The sequence below is a fragment of the Mytilus californianus genome, unplaced genomic scaffold (assembly GCF_021869535.1).
Source record: "Mytilus californianus isolate M0D057914Y unplaced genomic scaffold, xbMytCali1.0.p SCAF_7, whole genome shotgun sequence".
Lineage (NCBI taxonomy): Eukaryota > Metazoa > Mollusca > Bivalvia > Mytilida > Mytilidae > Mytilus > Mytilus californianus.
In genome coordinates, this window is record NW_026262723.1 from 115,526,121 (window position 1) to 115,539,101 (window position 12,981).

Consider the following 12,981-nt stretch of genomic DNA (forward strand, 5'->3'; position numbering starts at 1 on the left):
GCCTAAGCTTACTTAACTTTGGACGTATCGTTATGCATAAAATACATTTGCATCATATTTTCAACTTTAATAATATCTTACAAAAAAAATTAAATGATGTTCAGTGTTTTGTTACGTCTTGAAATGGAAATATTTCACATCCTTTTCAAGTACAACCTTCAATTATTATCACTGTTTCATTTCCGTTGATCGATCATCAGAATGCAGGCGATTTAAGAGTAAGAATAGTTAAACCCTCTGATTTATTCTTCCCAGCTACTTTAATTTGCTAGATAAAATTAATTGAAATAGCATAAGATTAAGTACTTGGACGAGAAATTAGAAATTACATCTGGCAATGTTGACAAAAATCCCATCATGAATGCGAAAAGACAAGTTCATGCAGTCATTGAGATATGAATTTCTGTATCTTCATTACGGTAAATTTCTTAGTGAAATCGAAAATTAAAATCATTTAATAAAAGTATTATGAACTGGCTGTTTCTGTATTGGCCCTGTTATAGATTCTCAATCAGCTGTATTGGCCCTCGACTCTACGAGTCTTGGGTCCAATACACCTAACCTGGAATCTTTAACAGGGCCAATACAGAAATTGCCAGTTGATAACACTATAGGATTGGTTCCAAAAACAAAAAAAAACATGAAAAAGATATGTGAAATCTTTCTTCACTTCCATTTTGCTAAAATCAAGTTACACGAATATGTCTTTCCTGCATTCTGGAACTCATAATGGACAATCTATGGTTTGCAGTAATAAGAAAATAATGGATTAAGATTTTAATTTTAAATGAAAGAGGTCAATATTTGAGTTAGAAAGTATATGCAAACCGACTAGAAGAAACTGCAACTTTTAATTTAGTATCTTGCCTTTATATGATATGAGCCGTTTATTATCTATATTTCAGGCAGCTTTTTATATTGTATGATTCCTTGGTGGATCCTTCACTGACGGGAATGAACTCTATTGTTGGCAGTGCTGTTAATATGTGTACTTGTGCTTATTTACTTGTGAGTAAATTTAAAAAAAAAAATGTGTAGCTCATATTTCAATGAGTATTTCCTTCATTTAAGGGAATTAACTCTTTCTACGAGTGATTTTATGCATACATAAACTTAATTCCTTACTGAAAGGAAATAACTCATGGGGCTTTATATTTTTTACTCATGGCTATTCCATCAAATGGATGTGGGTAGGTAAGAAGTGACTTCCCTTTAAAATTTCTCCACAACCAATATACTTATTTGAGTAATTCAAATTGAACAACCACCATAAGTTACTCACAATCCTTTTCTAAAAATAAAAATTAAATAGCCTGACTTGGTACAGAAAAAGGTGGTGTTGTTCAACACAGGACTCCTAGATATCCTCACTTGGTACAGAAACAAAATGTGGTGTTGTTAAATGAGTTTTACATGTGTACATACCTTCCGTCACATGTTGAAAATCAATGTGTAGATGCTGTTTCCAAACTTATTATAGTATGGATGCCTTGTTACAAAAACTTATTTTTATTTTACAGGTTGGATTTTTTGGTTATGTTTGTTTCTGTGATACTGATATAACTGGTGATATAATTAACCACCTTCCTTTGACGATCGTGTCTGACCTACTTAAGTTAGGATTTGTCATGTCCATTGCTATTACGTTCCCTCTTATCATATTTCCATGCAGAGCAAGCTTATATACACTCTTGTTTCCACAGGTAAGTGTAATAAAATAGTATTAATTTTTATGCCCCTGCTGTAGTGGAGGGGGCATTAAGTTTTTTCCTTGTCCGTCTGTACGTCCGTCCGTACGTCCCGAAATCAATTTCCATTCTCTAACTTTAGTTTGCCTCAACCAAATGTTATGAAACTTACACAATGCTAATTACCACAAAACACAGATCAAGTTTGAATTTAGGTGGTGTCACTTTTACGTTTCTAGAGTTATGCTCCTTGACAAATGGAAAAATTGCTGAATTTTTCATTTCCGTTCTCTAACTTTAGTTTGCCTCAACCAAATGTTATTAAACTTATACACAATGCTTATTAACACAAAACAAAGATCAAGTTTGAATTTTGGTGGTGTCACTTTAACCATTCTAGAGTTATGCCCCTTTAGAAATGGAAAAATATCCAAGTAATTTTTAAAATTGGAGTTATCTTCCTTTGTCCATGATTATAGTTGAATCAACTACAATCAATGCTTTATACAATGCAATGTTTAATTTTGACTTCCACTGATAAAACACAGATCAAGTTGAATTTGGGTAGAGTCACTTTAATCATTATTGAGTTATGCCCTTTTATAGATTGAAAAATTGCAAAATTTTTAGTTTCCATTCTGTAACTTAAGTTTGCCCCAACCAAACATTATGAAACCTATACACAATATTCATTACCACAAAACTAAGATCAAGTACAAATTTTTTGTTTCCGTTTTCTAACTTTAGTTTGCCTCAACCAAATGTTATGAAACTTATACATAATGCTTATTACTACATAATACAGATTAAGTACGAAATTTGGTGGCAACACTTTTACCATTCTTGAGTTATGTCCCTTTATAAACATAAAAATTGCTGAATTTTTCGTTTCCGTTCTCTAACTTTAATTTGTCTCAACCAAATGTTATACAACTTATACACAACCGTTCTAGAGTTATGCGTGTTTACAAATAGAAAAATTGCTGAATTATTAGTTTCTGTTCTCCACGTAAGTTAGCCTCAACCTAATATTATGAGACTTTCACACAATGCTTATTACCACAAAACTCAGATCAAGTTCAAATTTGGGTAGCGTCACTTTTATTTTTCCTCATTTTTGTCGAGCCTGCGATTAACAGCAAAAGTAGGCAAGACACCAGGTTCTGCGGAACACTTACAATTTTTTTTCAATTCCGTGCTCTAACTTTAGTGTGCCTCAACCAAATGTTACGTAACTTATACACAATACTTTTAACCACAAAACCAAGACCAAGTTTGAATTTTGGTGCCGTCATTTTACTGTTATGGTTAGGGTTATGCCAAGTTACAAATGAAAAAAAATACTATAAAATCACAGTTCCTAGATATGGCATGGGCACATAAAGAAATTAACAGAGCTTATTGTATATTTGATTATTTTAGATATACAGTTTAAGGTTACAATAGAAAATATCAAAATTTTATATGACAAACATATGAAAAAAAGTGATTTTTGATAATTGCTGAAAAGAAAATGGTTTAGTTAAAAACATCAAAGCTGTGATTAAATACATATTTGAAAGAATACACATCTACAGTTGCAAACCTCCCAAAGGTGCTATCCAGCACTTTGATTTCTTTTTCTTACCCGAAAGCATATTATAAGAGCTATTTTCTCACATTTTATCTTAAAATTCTAAGGTGTAGTTTTCTTTTTATCTCACAAAATTGGATTTTCCATGCATAATCTATACAAAATCTGACAATTTTGCACAACCTGTAGCATGATCAAGAGTCCGCTGACCCATACTTTTTATTATATTTTGGAAAAAAGCATGATAAAAACTACATTTTGACAAATTATTAAAAAATTCTATGGATTTTAATTAAGACCCCCCATCTACCTTTTAAAAACATGTTCAACAACTTTAAAGAAATCTAAACAAGAGAGGTGTACATTGAATTAATAAAAAATCAAACTCCCAAAACATAACAGAATAAAAAGAATAAGGAGATGAGGTATGATTGCCAATGAGACACCTTCAAAGTTCAAATGAAGTGAATGTAAGCAATTATAGGCAACTGTACGGCCTTCAACAATGAGAAAAACCCATACCGTATAGTCAGCTATAAAAGGCCCCAACATAAAAAATATGAAACAATTCAATTGAGAAAACTATAAGCCTAATTTATAACAAAACAATTAACGAAAAACAAATATGAAAGACATGAACCAACGACAACCACTGAACTACAACCTCCTGACTTGGGACAGGCACATAAAGAATCTGGTGGGGTTAAACATGTTGGCATGTCAGTAACTGCTAGTAGTCTGTTGTTATTTATGTATTATTATCATTTGTTTTATTTTCTTTTGTTTACTATTCTGACATCGGACTCTGACTTCACTTATACTGAGTTTTACTGTGCGTACTGTTGTGCGTTTGTTTTTTCTACATTGGCTAGAGGTATAGGGGGAGGGTTGAGATCTCAAAAAACATGTTTAACCCCGCCACATTTTTGCGCCTGTCCCAAGTCAGGAGCCTCTGGCCTTTGTAAGTCTTGTATCATTTTTATACGACCGCAAAAAAATTTTTGTGGTCGTATATTGGTATGACGTTGGCGTCGTCGTCGTCGTCGTCGTCGTCGGCGGCGTCGTCGTCGTCGTCGTCCGGCGGCGTCGTCCGAATACACATTAGTTTTCGCACTCTAACTTTTGTTTAAGTGAATGGATCTCATTGAAATTTTACCATAAGGTTCAATACCACAAAAGGAAGGTGGGGATTGATTTTGGGGGTTATGGTACTAACAGTTAAGGAATTAGGGGCCAAAAGGGGCCAAAAATAAGCATTTTTGTAACTTCCAGACATAACTTGTGTGTAAGTGTATGGATCTCTCTGACATTGTACCACAAGGTTCCATATCACAAAGGGAATGCTGGGATTGATTTTGGGGGTAATTGTCTCCAAATTTTAGGAATTAGGGGCCAAAAAGGGGCAAAAAACAAGCATTTTTCTAGTTTCATGACAATAACTTGTTTGTAAGTGTATGGATCTTTATGAAATTGTACTACAAGGTTCCATATCACAAAGGGAATACTGGGATTGATTTTTGGGGTAATTTCCTCCAAATATTAGGAATTAGGGGCCAAAAAGGGGCAAAAAACAAGCATTTTTCTAGTTTCATGACAATAACTTGTTTGTAAGTGTATGGATCTTTATGAAATTGTACTACAAGGTTCCATATCACAAAGGGAAGGCTGGGATTGATTTTGGGGGTTTTCCCTCAAAATTTTAGTAATTAGGGGCCATAAAAGGGCAAAAAAAACATGCATTTTTCTAGTTTCAGGACAATAACTTGTGTGTAAGTGTATGGATCTTTATGAAATTGTACTGCAAGGTTCCATATCACAAAGGGAAAGCTGGAATTGAGTTTGGGGGTAATTGCCCTAAACGTTTAGGAATTTGGGGCCAAAAAGGGGCCAAAAAACAAGCATTTTTCTAGTTTCCAGACAATAACTTGTGTTCAAGTGTATGAATCTCTCTGAAATTGTACTGCAAGGTACCATACCACAAAGGGAAAGCTGGGATTGAGTTTGGGGGCGATGAATCATAAGGGGGTTCAAAAAATTGGGGGGGGATTTTTTTTTCCCTTTTTTTTCTTTAACATTTTCCATTTTAAATTGGTTATTTCTGATTTATATATAAAAGCAAATAATAATGATATGGTTTGAATAGGCATACATGTGAACCTCCCGACGGGAGTACAATAATCCTGTTTTCAGGGGTCTCCTCCCCCCCTCCCGTTGAAAAAATCCCGTGTAAGAAATTTTTCATGAATGAAAAATTTCTGCCCAACATAACATCTCAGGCATCTGGTGTAACTGACATTACCTGAAGTTATATTTTACCTGTAAATCAATTAACATGCATAATTATATGGCTTCACTTGTCAGCTTGGGTGTCAAACATACTGGTAAGCAACGATTTTTACCTCAGGCTAACTGCCGTTGTGTAACAAAAACTGTGTATTTATTGGGTTACTTCCCTTGATTTATCCTGTTTTAAGTTACTTTCCTTTTAATAATGAAAATGTTTAAAAGAATATAAATAAAATATAAATTGAACAAATAATCATAAAAGGATGGTTATTAAATGATTTTAAATGTCTTAGGACAAATAAAAAAATAATAATTTGAAAATTATTTGAGGATTCTATACTTCCTTTTAAGGCTTAAATTGAAATTTATATAATAACTATGACCCTAACTTTACAGATAGAATGAATTTCTGAGTTTGCAAATAAAAACTATTTGCAAGAGAAAAATAAAAACTATTTGCAGACAGCTAAACAAATGTTCTGGTTGCAATGATTGTTTTATAGAATATGAAGTAAAAAATTTAAAGAACATACTGGAAAAAAACAATGTTAGATTGAACATGTAGAATATAAAGATGGAGAAACTTTATAAGTACAAGGGTACTATAAACATAATAAATTGGTTGGAAAGTTGAAGAAAACACACCTTAAAAGACCATTTTTACAGCACACGGTTACATTTACAACAAAATTAATGTCGATTAAAAACCTCCTGATCTGAGTCCTAATCTCCTGACCAAAATTTCCCAATCTCCTGATCTGAGTTTCACAGTCCATCACATGTATGAATAGGTAAATTGAAAATTTTTAAGTTCTTAGACCACTTTCATTCTGTGTCAGAAACCTATGCTGTGTCAAATATTTAATTACAATCCAAATTCAGTGCTGTATCAAGCTTGAATGTTGTGTCCATACTTACCCCAACTGTTCAGGGTTCGACCTCTGCGGTCGTATCAAGCTGCGCCCCAGCGGAGCATTTTATTAATTTTAGTTTCCTGTGTATAATTTGGAGTTTAGTATGACGTCCATTATCACTGAACTAGTATACATATTTGTTTAGGGGCCAGCTGAAGGACGCCTCCGGGTGCGGGAGTTTCTCGCTGCATTGAAGACCTATTGGTGGCCTTCAGCTGTTGTCTGCTCTATGGTCGGGTTGTTGTCTCTTTGACACATTCCCCATTTCCATTCTCAATTTTATTGTGAATGCTCAGCCCTCACCTAACCTGAGACAGTGGTGTAACAGCACAACATAAGAACAAACTATAAAAATTGGTTGAAAAAGGCTTGACTCATCAGATTGATCATCAAAACAAAGCAAAAAAATATCAAACATAAACACAGACCGAACGTGGCAGGGTATTTATCCATCCCTCATCCCTAACAACAAAAGGGACTTTAAGTACAGACCTGAGAGTACTGGCAGTTACTGACAGCTAGTTCAAAGCCAATAACAACTAATAAAAAAAAACATGTATCTAAGACTAAAATATCAATCAGTACACATCCAACATCCAATGGATTTAGTGTAAAAATGTCATCAACAGTCAGAGAAAAACATGACCTTGTGCAATGCCAAAATAAAGGAACAACAGATTGTAGTACCGTTAGAGTGCATATGTGTATAACAAAACTATGAGTATGATTTTAATTTACTGATAACAAAATCAATATTTATACCAATAAAAACAATATTCAAAGATCTAATTACATTGTTAAATTGGTAACCTTTAAGAATAAGTTTATTTAAAGGATTAATAAGTTTACATGGATTGTATATAAATTTCTGGGCTCGGTAAACAACATCACTGTAAAATTTAGGATGTGCTATTCTGTCTGAAATAAGTATTTTACAGGTACAGCCAAACTTGCAAACCAAATCTTTGTATCTATGGTGGAAAGAAGGTTTTTAAATTTATTGGGCTATTTCAGATCAAAAGGATGGTTGTTATAATTGTAGTTTTCACAATATAAATATAAATCATGTTTTTCTTAAACTGTATGGATAGTAGGAAAAATGCTTTCAATATCCAAACACTACATACATTATATCCTGGAAAGACCAAAACAAATTATTAAAAAATACAGATAAAGCATTGAATGAATGAATTGAATTAAAGGTGGGTAAGAAATCAAGGCTAAAGCAAATTAGAACTCAACAAAAACAAAAATAACCACTAATCTTGTCTGTAATATGAGATGGTATAATATTCAGGATTAACAACCAGTAATCTTGTCTGTAATATCAGATGGTATAATATTCAGGATTAACAACCAGTAATCTTGTCTGTAATATCAGATGGTATAATATTCAGGATTAACAACCAGTAATCTTGTCTGTAATATGAGATGGTATAATATTCAGGATTAACAACCAGTAATCTTGTCTGTAATATCAGATGGTATAATATTCAGATTTAACAACCAGTAATCTTGTCTGTAATATCAGATGGTATAATATTCAGCATTAACAACCAGTAATCTTGTCTGTAATATGAGATGGTATAATATTCAGGATTAACAACCAGTAATCTTGTTTGTAATATGAGATGGTATAATATTGAGGATTAACAATCAGTTATCTTGTCTCACAGTCTGTAATATGAGATGGTATAATATTCAGGATTAACAATCAGTTATCTTGTCTCGCAGTCTGTAATATGAGATGGTATAATATTCAGGATTAACAACCAGTAATTTTGTCTGTAATATGAGATGGTATAATATTCAGGATTAAATGTAATTAAGAAAGGTATATAAGGTAAAATTGTTATTGTGGCTCAAAAAGACTTTAAAGTTTGTACAAACAAAAATCTAGTTATTTCGTCTTTTCTTCTACATGGTTACTATTATATGTTGTTTTTTTTATACATTTGTAATTGGCCAAATTCTATTGGGTACAGTGAAAATTTTATATAACTTTAAAAGATTGCAATGTATTATTTTACAGAAACAGAAGATTGGAGAAGAATTGGAACAGAGACCAGTCCTACCAGAGATACATTTCAAAGTACTAACAGTACTAATAGTCATGTCTGCTGTTATTACAGGCATTTTGGTTCCTAATGGTAAGTTTCAAGTATTTAAATTCTCAGTTACCATGGTTACTATCTGCGTATTTCACCGATTGTGTCCTATTCCAGATTGTGACATTTTGACTGTTTGTGAATCCACATGATGGGTAATTCATGCATAGCAGGAGACACTTATCCTGTTGACACACCTAATCTCGCTCCTTCAGGAATTTATGCGATTCCTTTAATTTCTGTTACCTTGATTTGTCTCTTTTGTATCGATTATGAGATTTGAACATTGGTGAACTACTGTCGCCTTAATTTATTACAACTGTTTTATAAATAGTTCTCTTGTAAATTACAGATTTTCAGATTTTTGGACGTCAATATGGATTTAAAACATTTTGTCATGTCTAAAGGAAGTTTCAATCCTTTGAAGTCTATGGGGACTTAAAAATATGAACAATGAAATTATAAAAGATAGAATGAAGAAAGATTATATAAAATTTTGGCACTTGTTTTCTGTTGGACAGTTGTCACATTGGCAATTATATAACATCTTCTTATATCAATATTTTTATATATCAATAATTCTAAAAATATAGCAATAAGATATGCATCAATAGTGCTGCAAAGTGAGATCTGGTTTTTTTCTTATTTATATGGAGTCTTATCTACGTATTATCAGTTTTGTGTTCATGTCTTGCATTGACTGGAAGTTATATAGTTTCTTTCTTCTGATGTTTGTTATTATATTTTTATGATATTCTTACTAACAGGTTTATTTTATGTTTTCAGTTGAGTTTGTTTTAGCAATTAGTGGTGCTACAATGGGAACTCTAATTTGTTACATATTTCCTGCCATGTTTTTCCTACGTGTGATGACTGGATCATCGGAAGGCAAAAATCTGGCACAGGTAAGTTTTTTCATTACTGGTTTTATTAATCCTAAGTTACGTGACAACAAGAGATTCAATGGTCAGTCAAGTTCACAAACAAAAATAAGGTGGCTTTGACAACTTTTAGATATACCATGACTTTCACAAATTGATGCATTGTTAGGATCTTATGTGCAGAAAAGGGTATTATTTTTATTGAAATGGTGGTGTGTTTTTCCAGAAAATTTGTGTGAGTGTGAATAAGAAGATGTGGTATGATTGCCAATGAGACAACTGTCCTCCAGTCACCAAATGAAATTTACAACTATAGGTCACTGTATGGTCTTCAACAATGAGCAAAACCCATACCGCATAGTCAGCTTTGAAAGGCCCCGAAAATACAAACTAAAAACTTCTCAAACGAAAAAGCGACTGGACTGATTTATGTACAAAACAATGAACCAAAAACAAATATGAATACAGCAACAAACGACAACCACTGAAACTCAGGCTCCTGACTTGGGAGCGGACATACAGAATTTGCAGGGTTAAACATAGGAATTGATGTATATTTTGCCAATTGAAATAGATATGTTAGTTATTAGTTTGTATTTGATTTTTCCATGGGATAGGCCTTATTTTTGCTCCCAATGTGCTGTAAAATTCTAACAAAAATTGATACCCATGCAGGGTAAAATCTGCCATCAAACCACAGACTACCATTCATAATTTTTGTCTCGCCTGCGATAAAATTCGCAGTATGCGAGACATAGGTATTACTATCTGGTGGTGGCGGAGGCAGGTTAAACTATTTGTATAAAGCTTTATATTTCAGAAGGTAGAAGACCTGGATGCTTCATACCTTGTATGCAGATACCTTATGTTATGAAGTTTCCGTCTGTCATATGTCCATTGTTCTTCACCTCATTTTCATGGTTCAGCAACTGCTTGAAAAAAAATTTGAGATTTTGTCATGTGAATTTCTCACTTATTATGAGTAATAGAATAATTTTATTTGGTATTTGGGTTCCTTGCAACGTCTACATGTCCGTTAGACAGAGTTCACCTGACTTCGACCTCATTTCATGGATCAGTGATCAAGGTTAAAGTTAGATGATAAAGTCTGTTCCTCAATTACTATAAGTAGTAGGTCAACTATGTTTGGTGTATTGAATTATTGTAATGGGTACATGTCAGACTATTATAGTTAGAATTTTTAAATAAAATATGAGAAGATTGGTTTAATAATATGTTTTAAAAAAGCAAAAATGAAGTTTGGTGTTACCAAACTTGTTTCTAGCAACAAGTAAAAATAAAAAATTTCCTTAACATTCCTTTATAAATTTTTTACTATTAGAGTTATCACCCCTTAAATGTCTAAGTTGAAAAATTGACTCAAACAAAAACAAATATATTTGATATTTGTTAAAACAGTCTGAGTAATCCAAGAGATCATTTATTTTTCTTTATTAAAATAAACAGTCGCACACATTAATTGCTAATCTGCCTAAAAATTTGCAGATTAAAGCAAAAAACTAGACAGATTGTGTACTGCTATTTTTTAACATGTTTGTTTAAAATCCATATTTGTACCCACACTCCAAAGGACCATCTAAGACGTGAAGGTGACCAAGATTGTCCAATTTCGGATTTCTTCTCTGATATTTAGACTTCAAACTCTTAGAGGGATTATCATTTTGTAGGGTACCTCTACAGATATTTCTCATTAGTATATCATCTCCATGTTATAACCATTAAAAGATTCAAAAAACAAGTCTTCCTATTGTTGTGGGTTAATTAACATATAATGTAATACTTTAATTGAACATTTTGCTTTGTAGTTTGTATTTGTGTGTGGTTTTACAATCATGCTTTTGTGCACATACACAACATTGAACTCACAAGATAAAGGTCATGTTATACAGCCAGCAGAAATATTGAATCCAACACCTTCCTTACCTATTGTAAAACGACAACACCCATCTGTTCCCACCCTGGGGAAAAAAACACCCATTGCAGGTTAGTTTATTATTTTCATATAATATTAGAAATTATTTCTGTGAACAAGCAGGAACATATATATAGGACTCTAAAGTGCGATGGTCACGCTAAAGTGCGATGGTCTACGCTAAAGTGCGATGGTTGTTTGTTTTTTTAAGTGCGATCAGATGACACGCTAAAATGTGATGGTATACATGACGCGCTAAATAGCGTTGGTTTAACAAGCTTTTAAAAGTGCAATGGTGTAACGAGAATGGGGTTCAGGCAATGGTTTATGTTTTTTGCTGTGTTCATATTAGTTTTTCGTCTATTGTATTGATTATAAATCATGCTGTTGTCTTTCTCTTTTGAATTGTTTTACATTAGTCGTTTCGTGGTCCTATATACATTCTATGCGATGTAAGCCAAGCCTCCACGTTGAAGTTCATAATGTTGCTAAGTGCATATGGTCTTTGGTAGATAGTTGTTTCGTTGACACCACAACTTCTTATTTGTTTTTTGTTTATTGTTTTCTTTCTCTTTCACAGACATGACGAACCATATTGTAAAAAATTGTTTTATAAAATATTTCAATTAGAAAATTATAAAGTAGCTTTTATTTCACGCAAGTAAATAACATGGGATTAAAAATATAGAAGGAGTTTCTAAATCAAATTTGGACGAATTAAATACTTTGACACTTGGTGTATTTTGCCGTTTTCGCTCTCTTTTACGGTATACACCTTCCAATTACTAGCGTCAGTTTCTAAATTTATGAGAAGTACCGTTAAATTCGTTAAATAAGCCGCAGGTTTTTTTCTCTGTCATTGTCCCTGCGTGTTATACTCAGGTGCGCTTTATGTACGTATATTTTCAGTGTTTCAGGGCAAGTGTGAAAAAAAAATTATATCTGGATTTTTTTTATGGAGACCTTCAGATTGTCAAGTGCTTGCAGTGACTTGATAAATTGTTCATGTGGCATATTTTGTTATGAATAAAAATATATATACTTTATCATTTGTTCTTTATTTCATTGTTGGCTTACGAAGTTGATAACCATGAGTGTTCATTACATAAACAAAGAAAGATAACTGTGTTTGAAAGAGGTACCATACAGGATATTAATTGTGTATTTACAATAAATATGTAATGGTTTGTTGTTTTAATGTGTTTTTAAATAAAATCTCCTAAAGGAATAATAAAGGAAGTGATTGTGTTTCTTTCCAATATTTCAAGTCTCTTTTAATGACGATGGTGATAACCATGTGCTGAAATGAACCCTTTAAAGTGTTTCATAAACAAAGAAAGATAAGCGTGTTTGAAAAGAGGTACCATACAGGATATACTATTGAGGAGTAACTGCTTTTCGTTTTATTGTGTTTCAAAATGAAATATCTTCATGAAATATTGTAGCCACATATTATCGGATGTATGAAATGAAGAAAAGAATATTAATTTTCATAATTTAATATGCTAAGACATTTATATATCGCCGTCTTATTTGAATTCCCCTTTCCGTGGCCCATCTCACTTTCAGTTAAAAATAGACAATGACTTGCAGAAACT

The 12,981-nt window shown here is 32.6% G+C and overlaps 1 protein-coding gene across 8 annotated transcripts in view; it reads left to right on the forward strand.

Moving 5' to 3' along the window:
- Window positions 1–12,981, forward strand: part of LOC127707537 (putative sodium-coupled neutral amino acid transporter 10) — an 80,823-nt gene that overhangs the window by 51,446 nt on the left and 16,396 nt on the right. For all 8 annotated transcript variants that reach the window (XM_052212121.1, XM_052212113.1, XM_052212118.1 and 5 more), the window contains 5 exons: window positions 906–1,008; window positions 1,521–1,703; window positions 8,494–8,611; window positions 9,356–9,474; window positions 11,277–11,454. In XM_052212121.1, coding sequence (XP_052068081.1) covers window positions 906–1,008; window positions 1,521–1,703; window positions 8,494–8,611; window positions 9,356–9,474; window positions 11,277–11,454 — 701 coding nt within the window. The remainder of the gene's footprint in view (window positions 1–905; window positions 1,009–1,520; window positions 1,704–8,493; window positions 8,612–9,355; window positions 9,475–11,276; window positions 11,455–12,981) is intronic.